The sequence below is a fragment of the Prionailurus viverrinus genome, chromosome A3 (assembly GCF_022837055.1).
Source record: "Prionailurus viverrinus isolate Anna chromosome A3, UM_Priviv_1.0, whole genome shotgun sequence".
In the NCBI taxonomy this organism is placed as follows: Eukaryota; Metazoa; Chordata; class Mammalia; order Carnivora; family Felidae; genus Prionailurus; species Prionailurus viverrinus.
Genome location: NC_062563.1, coordinates 73,582,706 through 73,600,109, shown reverse-complemented (window position 1 = coordinate 73,600,109; position 17,404 = coordinate 73,582,706). Strand labels below are relative to the sequence as shown.

The window sequence follows — 17,404 nt, the reverse complement described above, 5'->3', positions numbered from 1 at the left end:
GCAGTTCACTGGTTCAGGACTGGCCTCCTGACCAAAGCCTAGTAAATTAAAGCCTCCCTATCAAACACCCCCACCCCATGTTTCCAACTAGAACTAGAAAAATATAGAAAGTGGTAGATAGCAAAGTCCAGGGACAGATGGCAATCATATTTAAGTCACCTGAAAGACCACCTCTGAGGCAAGAAACAGAAGGTAAAAACAAGAGAGAGAGATGGAAAGCCTTAATTTCTGTGGTTCCAGCGCCTGTCTATACCCTGCCTTTCCCTCATATTGGCTGTTTAACTCTTCCCTTGATCATGCAGAATGCCCCGGTATCTTTCCCCAAAAGTCCCAACATAAAGTACCTTCCTCCACCACACCATTCTGCATTAGAAATGCCAACCATAGCCTCTAACTGCCAGCCAAATATCCTCTGAGCTGTGGAGGGACAGGGCTGGTATGTTTTATACATTTGGCTTCCTGCTCTTTACCAGTGCTGTGGATACCTCTTCTAAAGATAATCATTTATAAGTACCCCATTGGTCGTGGCCAGATATAAAAAGATTACGTGGGCCAGTTGGAGCCCTATCCTCATATTCAACCTCATAGGGATCTGAACTAGAGAAAACCAGGATATTGAGTCATTTCAAAGAGGTCAAAAGAGAAAAGATTGGCAAGATGTAGAGCTGTAACTACAGTACGCCAAAGCCATGTGCAGGCTGAATTAGGAGGGGGCAGATACTATTACTATGCACAGGGCTCCAACGAATGAGGCACACAGCCCATGTGAAAGATGAAGAATGCCTCCAGCCCCACAGCGGCCTCAGTCACTAATGGATTTCTAGGTCTGGGTAAGCCTGAAATTTTGCAGTAACCCTCTCCCACTCCTCCCTCACTCCACCACAGGCCCATATCCTTTGTATTAAGATAATTCAAGTGAATTTCTGTTCTGGACAACCGAAAAGAACTAACCAAAAATAATTTTGAATGCAGGATTCTTTTCAGAGAAGCCAAACAAACAGTAAACACAGACCAAATGCTTGTTACCTTGCTACCCAGATCCGTCCCAGTAGATTACTATGTAACGGGATCATGTCAAAATTAACAAATACACAAATACTCAAGACCATCTTCTTTAATCAACTTGGTGTCAAAAATCAAAATGTAATTTAAGAGACTATTAACACCTACCCAGCATCAATCTCTCTACAAATCAAAAAACTAATACATTATATTGAATGGTATCACTGAAGATGGTGGTTACATAAAACTTTAGCTATCTGAACTGCAGTGCTAACGTAAAACCTACTTTTTGACACTTCCAATTTTTTCTTATCATGTAACATGTTTATTTTTAAAGTGTACAGGACTTTACAAATGTCCTATATATAAATTATATTTTCTCTTTTTATCTTCCTATGAGGGTACTTACTCACAGGTCTACTTTGGTAGAAACTGGCAAAGGAGTTAGACCGTGTAAATGAACTTAATAAAGGCAACAGGTATGACCACATGAGACACCAAACAATGAAATGAATAAGGTCCTAAGTGTACAGGACTTTCAGATACCTACAATAGATCTTCCATCTGTTCCCAGTAACTGCCAGATAAAGAAGTATTATGATGTTGGTAGCTTTTACAGAATTTTTCTGTCCTTTCTCACTAATCTACCTCAATTACTTACATAAGAGAGCAGAGGAAGAAATGAGGTACCAATGTATGCTATAGCATAAATGAACCTTGAAAATGTTTTGCTAAGGAAAAGAAACCCAGTCACAAAAGGCCACATATTGCCTGATTCCACCTATATGAAATTCCCAGAACAGGCAAATCCACAGCCAGAAAGTACAGTAGTGGTTGCCTGGGGCTAGAGGGAGGTGAAAATGAGAAGTGACTGCTAATGTGTATGGGATTTCTTTCTGGGTGAGAAAAATGTTCTGGAATTAGTGGTGGCTGTTGGACATCTCTGTGAGTATATTAAAAACCACTAAAGTGTACCCTTTACAGGGACAAATTTTATGATATGTAAATTATATCTCGATAAAGCTGATATTTAAGAGACAGATGGGGTCAGGGGCACATTTGCAGAGAGAGCCAGGAAAAGGCTAGGAAAAGAGAAAAAGCTTAAGTTTTCCTCTTCTGCTTATCCAGGCAGTCCTCAAAAGACAGGTTATATTCCCCAAGTTCATTCACAAGTTAACTTATGGGAATTTTCTCATAGAAATGGTGACTATGGAGTTCTTTAAAAGTAAGAGACTGACTTAAGGAAATCATGTTGCTGGGCGGGGAAAAGGAGTTAAGGCAAAGGCTAAGTGTGCAGTAAGAGAGCAATAAAAGAATGAGAACCAAGGGAAGTCCACTGAGGTGGCTGAGAAAGGAGAACATGGGCTCTAGAAGACAGGGGCAGGAACGGGGCTGGGGTAGGAAGAGGGAATGGTGGGTGGTGAAGCAGTGTAGTGAAGGAGAGGAGTGGCAGGCTGGTGCTCCCCACCAGGATCATTCACCTCAGCTACTAGTGGATGTCAGCACAACTAAGCTGATAACGGAATGGGAAGAGTATAAGAAACAGCAGCAGGAAGCCAAGCTGATTTCCAAAGTGGGGAGGGGTCATCCCCAGCGGTCAAGAGGAAAAAAAGGGAGGGAAAGAAAAACCTAGGGAACTGTACCTAAACAAGAAAGAAACTATTCCTGCAATCCTATGGTCAGGAAACTACTGAAGCGATACGTATACAGAAAATAAATGGAGAGTATAACCCAGAACTACATACACGTAATGACCTGAACAGACTTTCTTCTCATTACTTTTCACGAACCTCTTTCATATGAAACGGCTCCTGCAGATTCCGATTTACAAATAATGGGTGGTATATTTACTGTACTCTAGGCACCATACCTCTCTCTCAAATAATACCAAATAATACAAAATTTAGGGAAACAGCTTCAAGAGTGGATGAGGAAAATAATGATAGCTATTAAATCCCTGTTAATCCTGACTATAAATGTCAATTCCATCATGCAAGAAGACTTTCCCTGGGGACATAAAAGTGTTTCATCCGAACGGGCGGGTGGGTATGCACATAAGAAAAGCTCTCAATTAATTTTAGAGGAATGAGTCCAAGCTTTAGAAGCCAAAAGCTGACTTTCTGCTTTAATGAGAGGGGTCCTCAGAGATCTGCAGCCTGGCCTCTACAGTTTTGCTGCAGTAGAAACAGAAAGAGCCATGCCAAGGTTCAAGCCTCAGTTCCTCTCCAAGTTCCAATGTTCTTCACACTACTTCGTCCATCCTCTCAAAATGACTAGCTTTCTTCCTCTTGTGTTCACCCTTTGCCTCTCAGTTACTAGAGCACTAATTGCTTATACTACCTTCCTGGCACTTGCATCCATGTTTGGTTAATGTTTCATGGAAATAGGTCTTGTCTTCCTATTGAGACAATTCTAGACCATGTTTTAAAGATTTATTTATATATCCAATAGGAGGCTAGCTTTGCACTCTCACTAGAAAGAAGGTGAATATTTTATATATGCATACATACATAGATACATGTATAAATTTTTGTTATGTTTATTCATTCTGGCAGGGGTAGGTGATTATGAATTAACAGTCTAATTCTGGAAAGTCTCTAAGTAAAACCATCATATTATAGATCGTAAAAAATATAAAGCCAATATCTAAACTATCTCATTAAAAACTCATGACTGTAGGTAGAAAAGACATTAAGACATCTCTCAAAAAAGGTAAACTTAAAAATCTTTTAAGGTTTTAAAATAGGCTTTCCTCCATCTATGTGCAGGTCTATCTATTCTGGAATTATGTAAACAACTTAAGTACATAACTTTAACCACAGCTTGAAATTTGTCCTCACGTGGGAGAAACTATGACAAGTTTTGCTCCAATTTTCAGTGTACAGAATCCAGCTCTTTTCCTCCTGAGAAAAACCCTGTCCCTGAATTTTTATTTTTATCTATAACTGCAGATTTTTTTTAGGATATACCTTTCAAGTTTCCTTACTAATTTTGATTAGCACTAGAAAGCTAATTTAGGCCCCGAGAAACTGTCTACCCTCCTGGAGATTACAAACTAAAAGGCCTCAACAGTGATAGAGGTTGGGGACGGGCGGCGGGGGGGCGCTTTATCATCTCTGGGACCAAGAGGATCCACCCAGAGAGGGGCTAGAATGAGGCCTGGGATTAGAGGAAGAATGTGCTCCCCCTGCCAGGAGACAGCACTGTACTCAGTTTGGGCACAACATTAAGGCTTCTTAGGTGTCAAGATATCAAAACATAAACTGTGACCTGCTTACTGGGGGAAAGGGCAGACTGATATTTTGAAGAAGAGATAAAAAGCTGATTTTCACTTTGAGGGGAAGACTCAGACAGAACAGGATATGAATATTAAGTGAGAACACTCAGGCCATGTCCCAGGAAAATGTTTCTCAAAAAGTGTATCAGATGCATTAAAAATGCAGATCACTGGGTTCCCTCCTCCAGTGGTGAATCTCAACTTATGGGGGAACCTTAAATGTGCATTTTTAAGTAAGTGTGCTATTGAGTCCTCTGCATCCAAAAACAGTGCTTGAGAGCAGTGCCAAATTTTCAGCTGAAACAACAGAACAAAGATGTGGTACAAGATCTGCGTTGTTGCTACCTGTGTCTTAGTACCAGAAAGCACAAAAAGGAGATTCATTTTTACAACAACAATTTGACTGATGCATTATTCCCAATCAGAATTTAAATTTACACTTAGCCAAGTGGCCAACTACTTACTGCTTTATAAATATACTCAAGACCAAATACCTGATGGGTATTTTAAGCTCACATTTGTGTGGCTGGATCTATAAAGTTTTAACCAGTAAGTGTCTATGTGAAGGCATTCAAGTTGCTCTGTCCAAATTGGTAGCCACTGGCCACACGTGACTAATGACCATAAGAAATGTGGGTGGTAAAATACATATTGGATTTCAAAGACTTAGTAGAAAAAATGTAAAGTATCTTGCTAACTTCTTATACTGATTGCACATTGATACGATAATATCTGAGATGATTTGATTAACTAGAAGATGAAAGTTAAAAATCACATGTGGGTAGGTGGCTCAGTTGGTTAAGTATCTGACTTCGGCTCAGGTCATGATCTCAGGGTTTGTTGAATTTGAGCCCTGCATCAGGCTCTGTGCACAGCACAGAGCCTGCTTCAGATCCTCTGTCCCCTTCTCACTCTGCCCATCCCCTGCATGCACATGTGTGCTTGCTCTCTCTTTCTCTCTCAAAAAACAAAACCATTAAAAAAAAAAAAATCACATGTGGCTAGTTTTACATTTCTTTTGGACAATACTGCTTTAAACATTTAAAGCAAATCAGTGCTTTAGCTGATTAAATGCTCCACCAAAATTATTGTTCATTCAAATGCTTGTATTTAAAGGGAGTCTGGCCTATACATATAGCCGCCAATAACTTATATGCTCTATGGATATAATGTAAAAGATACAATTAGTGAGTGGCCTTCAGCTCATTTTCCTATGGCTATCAGGTGTCCTTGATTCCCCACTAACCATGTAAACTCAAGGTCAATTTCTTCTTCCAAGTCCATAGCTTAGCAGAAAGGCTCTTATGAATAATTTTAGCTCATAAATGTTGATGAGTGACAACTCCCAAAGGAATTTCATTTTTAATTTCTGTCTTTGTTAACTACTCATTTATGTATAGGCTTTTTCCTGTAACTTTTCTATGACATGATTTTTTTTTGTGGAAATAATTAAAACTTCTGAATGTGATATTAGGAATTTATGTTTTGTTTTCCTTATTACAAATTAGTTCAGATTTTATGTCAGGAAAAAATTCAAATACAGGTAAGAAAAAAGGGAAGTCATTCAGAAATAAACACTATTTTGGTGTACATCCTCCCAATTTTTAAAATTACTGCTGATGAGTGTTGATACAAAAATATTAATTCTAATTACTTTATCAATATTTTCAAGCAAAATGTACTTTTTAATGGACTACTTTTCCTTTCCTACTTTATGTTGATTCTACAAAATATAACCTGTAACCATAAACACTTATCACTTGTAAAAAGAAACCATTTACCTTTTACATTTCTTTAAAAGATCTAAGTTTTTTTGTTTTTATTTCAAATAAAACGTTGCTTTGCAAAAAGTCCAGCTTTTTCTAAACCACTTTCATTACCACATGTTCCACACTACTGGGGCAATTTGGTCAGAGGTCAGGAATGTGGGTACACCATCATGGGATGCAGGAAATCATTTACAGAATGCATAAAAAAAAGTCACTTCACAGCACTCTGCCTTAAGGCTGAATCGGCATGGCATGATCTCTGCTACACAACACAATGCACCAATGCTCTTCTCATCTTCCTTCTAAATTATAAATGGGAGCGCACAATTTAGGCACAAGTATAAATCTCCCCAGCCTCGTATATATAAAATTTGTGAACATGTGGCAAGAGTCAATATTAATTCTATTTACTTTCTAAAACATTCCTAAGTCTTGACCTTTTAATTTTTTTATTGTTTAGTATTTATTTTCGAGAGAGAGAGAGAGAGAGAGACAGAGACAGAGACAGAGAGTGAGGTGGTGGGGGGAGGGGGGAGCGCAGAGAGAGCCGGAGACACAGAATCTGAAGCAGGCTCCAGGTTCTGAGCTGTCAGCATAGAGCCCGATATAGGGCTCAAACACACAAACCCTGAGATCATAACTTGAGCCAAAATCGGCTGCATAACTGACTGAGCCACCCAGGTGCCCAGTCTTGACATTTTATAAGCTAACAATTCAAGAGACCCTCTCTCCACCTAACTTGTGTGAGGGGGAAACTTTCAGATGAAGGTTTTCTCTACTGTAAGAGAGAGCTGGGGCACCTGGGTGGCGCAGTCGGTTTAAGCGTCCGACTTCAGCCAGGTCACGATCTCGCTGTCCGTGAGTTCGAGCCCCGCATCGGGCTCTGGGCTGATGGCTCAGAGCCTGGAGCCTGTTTCCGATTCTGTGTCTCCCTCTCTCTCTCTCTGCCCCTCCCCCATTCATGCTCTGTCTCTCTCTGTCCCAAAAATAAATAAAACGTTGAAAAAGAAAAAAAAAATTTAAAAAGAAAGAGCTGCTGTTTTCAACCCCACCAGGAGATTCTCTAGGTGGATTATGAAGACAGCAGTGCTCAGCTCCTGATGCTTTCACTAGTGTTTTCCTCTGATGTTTCAGATACTAAAGAACGGGAGGGGGGTGCTGAGTGACTGAGAGATGAATCAGACTAATTTTCAAGCAAAAAAAGTCTAAAGAGAATGGAAAGATTCAAAGCTCCCTGGGCAATGGAAGTGACCCAACTCCAGACTCTTTCATCTTTGCAATGATAAACTGGCACTTGACAAGTGACTGCAGGCCTGATTCCTACATTTTTAAAACATGGCCACGTTCCACACCATACCAGGGAAGCCATCTCCCCTATGAAATATCTTACTGAGTCTGATACAACTCTGACACCAACTGGGTGTCCCAGACTATGATTCAACTCTGACACTAAGTGCTTGGAGTTAGCGCTGACCCCCCAGCTTAAGGGATCTGTCCCACAAGACTGCCTCCACTTCAGATGCCAGTCACAGGCCCGAGACCACCATATTTCTGACTGAACAGCAGAAGTTCATCAGGTCCATGAACACAACCCTCAGGTTCAAAAATTTACTAGGAGGACTCAAAGAACTCCAGAAAATACTTATTTTGCTGGTTTATTATGAAGGACACAACTCAGAAACAGCCAAATGGAAGAGGTATGTAGCCAAGGTATTGCGGGGGCAGAACTTCCATGGCCTCACAGGACACACCACACTTCCAACACACTGGTGTGTTTCCCAATTCAGAAGTTCTCCAAATCCAGTCATTTAGGAGTTTTTATGAAAGTCTCAATATGTAGACATGATTGATTAAATCATCATCCACTGAGATTAAACTCAATCTCCAGCTCCCCCTCTTTCCTGGAGGTTGGTGGATGGGGCTGAAAGTTCCCACCGTCTCATTATTTGGTCATTCCAGTGACCAGTCCCATCCTAACACTATCTAAAGGTTTCACCCTAAGTCACCTCCACTAGCATAAATCCAGGTGTGAGGAAGAAGGCTTTTTATGAATAACAAAAGACAGCAAATTCCAAGGGTTTTAGGAGTTCTGTGCCAGGATCTGAGTGCAAAGATAACATTTATTTCTTATTATACCACAAAGTTAAAAGCAAGAAGAGGATGAAAGCAAATAAAACTGAAATTAAGAATGGTTTTTACAACTCAGAGGAAAAAAAATATATATCATATACATAATATATATTACCTATATGTAAAATATGTAATATATATTACATATATAGCAGCTTAATAATAGAAAGGATCTGCGAACTGGATAAAAACTAGTAGCAAGTAGTTTACCTCACCTTATTTTCTCAGAGAAAAGCCACTTAGTAAAGGACACAACCCAAGGTGGTTGTTACATTATCAATATAAGACACACTATCAATACAGCACACTATAAAAAGATGAATTCCTGCAGTAATGTCCTTTGTATATCACCTCGGAGTTTCAGACTGAAATCTAGAGAAGACTCAATATGCAGAACACTTAAGAAGGACAGGAAACTTGGTATGCACATTTCTACTCACATTTCTAGTGCTCTAACCAAGATTTCCCATTTTAGAATGTGCATTTATAACAGAAATCCTACAACAGCACTGTCTCACGCTGGGCCTATCACTATACTACTTCCCTGTAAGGAACAGGAAGATATTTCTCTCCTCTCAAAATGAGGTGCCAGCCTTCCACACCACTCCCACATTAAAGTGTGTCTTTCAGATAGCTCTGTTGAGTTTGATACTTGAATTCTTACTAGACTTCAGCTGGGTCTAGATGAAATAGTCTCAGATGCCCAAGGAAATAGACCAAACATCAATACTCCACACCAGTCTGGAAATGTGATTCCCCAGACCAGCCACATCAGTATCACCTGTTAGAAATGCAAATTATCAAGCCCTATCCTGGACTTAATGAATCAGAAACTTGGGGGTTGGCCCAGCAATGAACAAGACGACCAGGTGATTCTGATGCATGCTCACATTCTAGAACCACTGTTCCAGACACTGCCGGACTGTTCTGTTACTCTTGTTTTCAGCGTATAAGATTTCTTAGAGAGTTCAGAGATCTTTCTGTCCCACAGAAGTGGGAAGTCAGATAACAAGAAAATCTCCTCCAATACACAGATGGTTTTCCTGTTATTTTCTGGATTCATTGAAAGCAATTTTTTTTTCTATTTAACTTGGAGGCAACACGTTTTCTTTTCAATAACTTGTCATGGTTACTCATGGCTTCTTCTAGACCACAAGATGCATTCCTGAGCCTTTTAAAGATCTTTTTAAAAACATGTTTCAATTACTCATTATCAATACTATATACCAATATGCTTTGAATCATTTTGTATTTTACTGAATATAGAAAAATAGGTATACACTTTGGAGGCAGTCTGCCTTAGCCATTTATCAGCAGTGTGACCTTGGGCAAGCTAGTTAATCTCTCCATGCCTCAATTTCCTCATCTATACACTATAGATAATAATAATGCCCCTCATATATGGTTGTTATAGGATTAGCTGTTAATATATACAATGCATTTAGAACAGTGCCTGCACACAGTAAACACCATGTTAAGTGCTTACTATCATTAACTATAGTAGTTCAGGGACCCAGATAGCATGGAAGAAAAGCCACCCTAGGAAGTTTAAGAAAACTGACCAATACTAAGTACAGCTGGAGATATCCTCCAGAACTGCAGGAAAGACCAGATACAAAAAGCAAGAACTGCTCTACAGTTGTAAATACATCTTCTTCTTTTTTTTTTTTAATTTTTTTTAATGTTTATTTATTTTTGAGAGAGAGGGAGACAGAGTGTGAGCAGGGGAGGGGCAGAAAGAGAGAGGGAGATACAGAATCTGAAGCAGGCTCCAGGCTCCAAGCTGTCAGCACAGAGCCCCACCCGGGGCTCAAATTCATGAGCTGTGAGAGCATGACCTGAGCCAAAGTCGGATGGTTAAAAGACTGAGGTACCCAGGCACCCCATATTATTCTTCTTAAAAGGGAGATAATACATAGTAGCCTAGAACCAGAAAGTAAATGATTCATGATCAAAGGTAACTGGCTACCCAAATCATACTAGCCTAAAGGCTTAAATGAAGATTCAAGAAAAACAGGTAAGGGATTAAAGTACAAATCAATCCACTAGCACAAGCCAGCAGCAAGGTTTCCATAGGCTTCCATGTTAATGAATAAGCTAGAAATAAAGCTTCAATTCTAGAGTGACTATCTGGTTAATCATTCATTTATGCACTCAATCAGGCAAGCTCAAGAAAGATCATTAAATCACCACCACTCAAGAGACAAATTATTCTAAGGCAACTGAATAACCTTCCTATAGCATTTAGTTAGCTATATTCCCAGCATCCATTTCCCTCCTCCTCCTTCCTGTTATATACCAAATTTTCTAGCCAAGGAGCTCAGATGGAACTGACCCCTCTCTGCCTCACCCCACAACCCCCACGCCAGAAGTACATCCTCATTAGCTAATGTCAATCAGCGTACCCTTTTCTCTGACTCCACTGGAAGAGAGATTCTAAGGAAGGCCCATGGCCCAAGTCATGATCGATCAGGTCAGTGAGACTGATCCTAGGACATGGTAGAAGTACTGGGGCAGCGGAGGTGCTCTTTTCTCCTGGGTATCCTTACAGACGGATCTGGGACCTGGGGCAGCCATCTGGGAACTATGAGGCCAAAAAATATAGAGAAGGAAACTGGGTCCTGTGCACACCATTTAAACCCAGGAATAAGTCTTGCTTAAAGGCCAAATTTGTCTTCTATGTGATCAATACATTTTCTTTACCATTTAAACCACTTTGGGTTAGGTTTCCTTTTGCTTACAATCAAGAGAACTCTAAATGACACATGCATCATAAGCAAATTATACTATAAAGGTAAAAAATGTGAGCTATATGAACAATTAACAGTAAACTTACCTGTTAAATCATGGCTATAATTTATGTGTCATGATTAAAGACATTCAGAAAAAAAGTCATAAACGTACTTCTCTCATTTAGAAACCATTTTATTTAAAATCTCAAAGTACAGATGTAAGACCTTAAATAGACTCCACTTTGACCCTTGGTTTACATATACTCAGTACTGCTGAATCCTAATGAAACCCTGATGAAACCCTTTCCTGATTTCCAGGGCAATTCAGGGCAAGACCACTACCCACCCCAACTAGGGTTAGGGTAAAAGTGTGTTCTAAGTATTCAACAGCACCAAGAGAGTTAGAAATCACAAAGGAAGGATGTGTTCCTGCTAATTTTAGTGAATTAATGGCAAACTTACCTGTTGTAGCATTAAATATGCCCTCACCACATTAAGTTATTGCTCTTTACATCTAAAACCCTTGCATGTGATGCTAACTACTCTTGGTCAGTCAAAGTAAGAACTCTACTGTAACAAGTCAGGTCAACTAAAATATCACAGCAACTAAGCACACAGGATGATTTGTACATTTGTCTGAATACGGTACAATATGCTGCATTATTTTGAAATGTAAGAGGAGTCAAAAATAAAAGAATTCTTAATAACCTAGGGCAGCTTGAAAAAAAATCACTCAATCATTTTGGCCTTAGGATCAACAGTTCCCCAAATATGGACCTGGCTACTTTATGCAACGGTCAACTCCTAGGACATGTTTAAGTAGAGGTGAGCTGACCTTCCTGTAGAAGAGAAAGGGTGGGTGATTTTAAAGGGAACTATCAGGCCCCTGGGCTTCTGTCACAGGGCATGAGAAGACCTACCTGCCAGAGCCTTGATTCGGGACCGCTCAAAGAGCCTTGCGGAGCTGTTCTCATTGTCCCAGTCATCCACATCCCAGCGGTTGTTGACATCGCTGTACTGCTGTTGGATCTCAATGTTGTCATAGTCTGTGGCTACTGTGGTCGTCATCTTGAACTGTCTCAGCTGCTCCTCCACATCAGCTCCTTCTTACAGTTCTGTGAGAAAGAGCAAGAAAATCCTATTTAGAGGTCAAAAAATGCTCTGTGCTCCCATGAAACCTACTGGGATAAAGGTAAAGTAGAATTGTAGAACAATTCCTACATGTCAAGAACAAGTTTCTGGGGTAAATCAATGCTGGTTTTGAACTTGAGCACTGCCTCATAACACGTGTGTGACCTTGGCTAGGTTATTTAACATCTCTGCGTCTCAGTTTCCCCAACCATTAAAGAGGAAAGATACTCTCCACGTTGTTCACAGGACTGAATGAGATGACACACACCCAACACAGGGTGAGTTTCTTCCCTCTTTGTAATGTTTAAGTTTTGCAGTTTTAAAGTTTTATTTAAGAACTAAGATGAACACCTAGGGCTTCTGAATGAACTCATTTACTTCTACTGTGTACCACCATAAACTATAATCTCTTAGCTTCTCCTAGAAATTCATAAAATGTTATATAAGAGAACAGATCATTTCACCTAAATATCTCATTTTCATATCAGAACTAACAGATGCCTAAGATCAAATGAAATAGTAAATGTAAGGCACCAAGGACTGTTCTGGTGCATAGGAGAGGTTCAAACAATAATGACTGCAATTATTTACATTATTGTTATTTACAAATTCTATGACCAATACCCATTTCTCAGGGACCCACCCAGGTCACAGTATTTTACAAGAACAAATAATAAACAAGAACCTAGGCCTCAACTTTTGGTCCACTGCTGTCTTCACTTTATCAAAATACCCTCAGAGAATAATCAGAAATACATTCAGCTTATATAGCTTCTTCTCTCTTCAATACAACTATGATTCATCCACTGAACTAGAATGTACTTAGGACTCACTACGTGCTCAGCACTGTTTCAGATGCTAGGGATAACAGTAAACAAGATAAAGACTCAGTTCAGGGCACCTGGGTGGCTCAGTCAGTTGAGCCTCTGACTTCAGCTCAGGTCATGATCTTGCGGTGCGTGAGTTCAAGCCCCACATTGGGTTCTGTGCTGACGGCTCAGAGCCTGGAGCCTGCTTCAGATTCTGTGTCTCCCTCCCCCTCTCTCTGTCTCTCCCCACTCATGCTCTATCTCTCTCTGTCTCAAAAATAAATAAACATTAAAAAAATAATAAAAAATAATTAAAAAAAAAGATAAGGACTCAGCTCTAGTGAAGCATATGGCATAGGAGGAGGAGCTGAACAAAAAGCACACAAGAAAAGGCAAAATAGTTGAAAAAAAAATGAAAAGTGGAGTGATACAACACAGTCAATGATCAACCACACTGTATTATAAACCTCAAAGTTGCTAAGAGACTAGATCTTATTGTTCACACCACACACACACACACATACACACACACACGCACGGTAATTGTATCACGTGACAGAGATGTTAGCTAATGCTACAGTGGTGATCATGTTGCAATACACATATATATCAAGTCAACATGTTGTACACCTTCAACTTATATAATATTATACATCAATTATATCTCAATTTAAAAAAGAAAGAGAGGGGTGCCTGTGTGGCTCAGTCAGTTAACAGTCTGACTCTTGATTTTGGCTCAGGTCATGAACTCAAGGTTTGTGAGTTCAAGCCCCATGTCTGCTTGGGATTCTCTCTCTCCCTCTCGCTCTGCACAATGCCCCCTGCCCCCTCCCCTCAAAAATGAATGAATAAACCTTAAAAAGAGAGAGAGAGAAAATTTTGAGACTATTTGAGATTTGGTGGTCAGGAAAGTCCTCTCTGAGTCAGTATTTAAAATGAGATCTCAGTGTCAAAAAGGAACGAGTCATGCCCAGATCAGGAGCAACAGCATCCCAGGCAAAGGAGAGACTTTATGTTGAGAAGCAGGATAGCTTGTTGGGAGGAAATGAAGAGCTCAATGACCCAAATAATGACCCATCTTCGCTCAAACACAAACATTTGGATGGGAGTAAAATCCTGGATTCCCATCAGGTAGACATAATCAATTCCAACAATATAAACTTATCAGTAATTTTAAGACTTACATTAGCAATGTATTTAACCACATTTTATAAAAACATAAAAAAATTATAGAAAATTAAGCCAATAAGTATATTCTATTGATCTTACTGTTTGTTGCTTTTCACATTGAGTCATAAACCCCTTCAAAAAAAAATCAATAATGTCATGTACCATTTGACCTTGGGAGATGGTTAATTTTCATAACTATATTAATACCAAAGACTTTCGTAAAATTCAGCCTTGGAGGATGCCATCTCTATGGGGGAAAAATGTGAAAGTGCTATGAATTACAAATTTGTGAAAGCAGAGAAAGTGCAATTCAAACCAACCCATGGTGAAATCTAAACAGTACATACCTCTCCAGATTCGTGCTGGCTATTTGGTGCCACCTGCTGACCAATGACAACAAGCCACACCACGGCCTCTAGGGCAGCTAACAACCTGTGCTCCATCCCACCACATCGGACTCCTGAGTAAGCCCAACTAACTGCAATCCTTTCCCCTACGCAACCCTCTTCCTACCAATGACTTATCCCAAATTCAGCGACTGCTTTCCAGAAATTTCTCAACAAGCGTTAATCCTCCTCTAAGCTTTAAATAAGTAATTCAAAGCACATAAGTACGTCTTGTCCTAAAAATTCTTCTTTAATGGTGTTCTTTAATAACGTAATTTTCCCTTAAGACAAAGAGCAACGTGGGAAGCAAAAGCTCCTACTAGTTTGTGTACAAAAGAAATATTGATGCTATCACTTAATTCTTTTTTTTTCAATTGGTTCACTTGAGTGTCTAAGAACTTGGACATTGGGGTCACTTTTTTCTTTAACATTTTCCATCTGTCCTAAGATAATATCTTTATCAAACAGCTGATTTTTCATAATGATGGAAGATGGAAGCTCCCCGCGCCCCCCGCCATACCAGGGCAATGTTAAAATGAAACATCCCAAACCCCAAAGGGCCACAGTGAAAGGGTGTTTCTAGGTTTTCAAAAACAACAACAGAGTAACCTGAGGATAAAGGGAAAGTCAGAGTCAAGGAAAGATGTGGATGAGTATGCCCATGACATGTGGATTCCAGAAAGCTCAGCACACTATAAACATTATTGTCCCCCAGCCTATTTCAACAAGTGCCATTGGAGGTGTCTCTAGTAGGTTATCTATAAAGAGCTAGATTTTCCTAAGGTGCTATCAGCCATGTGACCCCACAGCCAGTGAAGTAATCTGTATTTCTTAAATGGCTGTGGGGAGATTAGGAGGAGAGAAGAAAGGAGAGCTGGCCATCTTGGAACTCTGCCTAGTGGGTCCACCATTTGGAAAGCCTGAGATGGCTATATAAGGTTGGCATGAAACAAGACACTCTCCCCTCCCAGAGAAGGTTCCTCCCTGCCTCTATGGGCTCAAGTAAGGGCCTGGATTCTCACTTGATCACCACAGCAGGAGCTCATTAAATAATCCCCAAATGAATAAAAATCAATAATATACTGGGTGCAGTAAGTAATACCCATGTTTTTGTGGCTAGGTTTGGGAAGATGGGTAAAAGTACATACCCACTTTCCCAGCCGAGAGAGAGAGAGAGAGAGAGAGAGAACAAGGAATATATAAGAAAATGCCAAGAATTCTCAACAACGTTACTCTTCTGTAACCCTACATCCTATGAACTGGAATTTTCCAAAAGATACAAAAAAAATTCCAAAAGCTCATCATTTTCTGCTTCAATAAGAAGACAATAATTTTATTTCTTTAAATTGGCAGACCAGTTTAGATCTAGATCTAGATCTAGAAGGCAAAGAGGTTCCTACAGCTCTTACATGTACCACTATAAGGTCACAACCATCAAGAAAAAAACCAGAACATTACCATTCCAAGTTTTAGTAGTATTCCATTAGTTCACCTCTTTATTGATTAAACTTCTGTAAATCAGTATCTCTCAAAGCCCAGAAGGAAAATACCATATCTGTTAATTTTCCGAGATGCCAAATCTGTTTTCCATGTGACACAGGTATTAGATAAATGTACAGGTTTTTGTTTCTTATGGTTATCTCCAAGTTTCCTTCCACTGCCCTCTTCTGTTACTGTACAAAATCTCCCTTGGTGATGTTACCCACTCCCCAAGCTTTGGCTCCTTCCCTATGTTGACTGCTGCTCCCTGGACAGCTAAGTGCTAAAGATCACCAGGTCAGTGTCTAAAACTAAACCCCTAGTTCCTCCCTGCAGACCCTGTTTCCCTTCCATCACTCCCTCACTAAATGCCACCTTCCTTTTTTCCAGTTACCTCACCCTGCAGTCCCCATCTCCCCCTCTCCTCCCATCTTCAGCCCCCAAGGCTGCTGGTACCCCCTGAAAATCCCAAGAGTTAGCTTAAGCAACAGTTTCTTCTTTTTCCAGCAACTCACCTCCAATTTTAACCCCTAACCCTTTCCCCTACATTGCCAACAGAGGGAACTTTCTCAAATGTAAGTCCAATCATTTCATTCCTGTGACTAAACCCACCAATGTCCACCCCTTCAAATATGCCCAGAAACCTTTGAAGAGAAATGTGACTCTTCATGAGGGAGCTCTGACCAGCTCTCCAGCCTGGTTTCAATATTACTCTTCTAAGCTCTTGTAGCTCCTGAAAAAAAAAGTCAAGCTCTTGACTTACCAACAGGCTACCTGGAAACAGCTTTCTCCTCTTCCCACAAATCCTAGCTTAGGTATCACTTCATCCAGGAAGCTATCTCTTATCAGTTACCACCATTAGCTCCTGGTCTGAATTAAGACCACCTTAGATAAGCCTGCACAAGCCTGGGAGGGAGCTCCCAGACAACTTATACACCACTGACGTATCACTTACCATACCATTATAAGACTGTTTCAAAATTACAAAACTTCTAGTTACTTACTGTTAATAGGCCATAGGCTCTCAAGGTCACGTTCCCATCTTACTGTCCTTGTATCTTCTCAACTCTTAGTGGAGTGCGTGGAAACATTAAGTGCTTGCTAATTATTTATTTGTGGCTGGCTAGGTGGGTGGGAGACCGGTAGATGGAGGTCTGGAAGGTGAGGCAGATGTTACCTTCTTGACAGAGGCAATGTCAATTCAAGCTGCCATGCTGGTACCATCTCATCAGTCACAAAGGCCAAAATACATACTATTCTGAGCTATACAGATCTTCTAGGCATTCTGCTTTTAAGGAGGTCACAATTTTAGACTAGGCTGTTAATAAACATGAACAGATTTAATAAGGTACTTCCCCATGTACATTTTGAAATTTATGTTTCCCTTTTTAATTTAGTTTTTATCCACTAAAAGAATTTATTTTTTGTCTGAACTATTCAGATTTTACAAAGTAACAAGTAGAGAATAAATGGGATTTTCACTGGTAACACACACATACACACACACACACACACCCCT

At 40.0% G+C, this 17,404-nt stretch overlaps 1 protein-coding gene across 2 annotated transcripts in view; it reads right to left on the bottom strand.

The window, feature by feature from the left end:
* Window positions 1–17,404, bottom strand: part of SPTBN1 (spectrin beta, non-erythrocytic 1) — a 199,395-nt gene that overhangs the window by 132,571 nt on the left and 49,420 nt on the right. For both annotated transcript variants that reach the window (XM_047851345.1, XM_047851346.1), the window contains exon 2: window positions 11,831–12,025. In XM_047851345.1, the coding sequence (XP_047707301.1) occupies window positions 11,831–11,978 (148 nt within the window). In that variant the 5' untranslated portion in view covers window positions 11,979–12,025. The remainder of the gene's footprint in view (window positions 1–11,830; window positions 12,026–17,404) is intronic.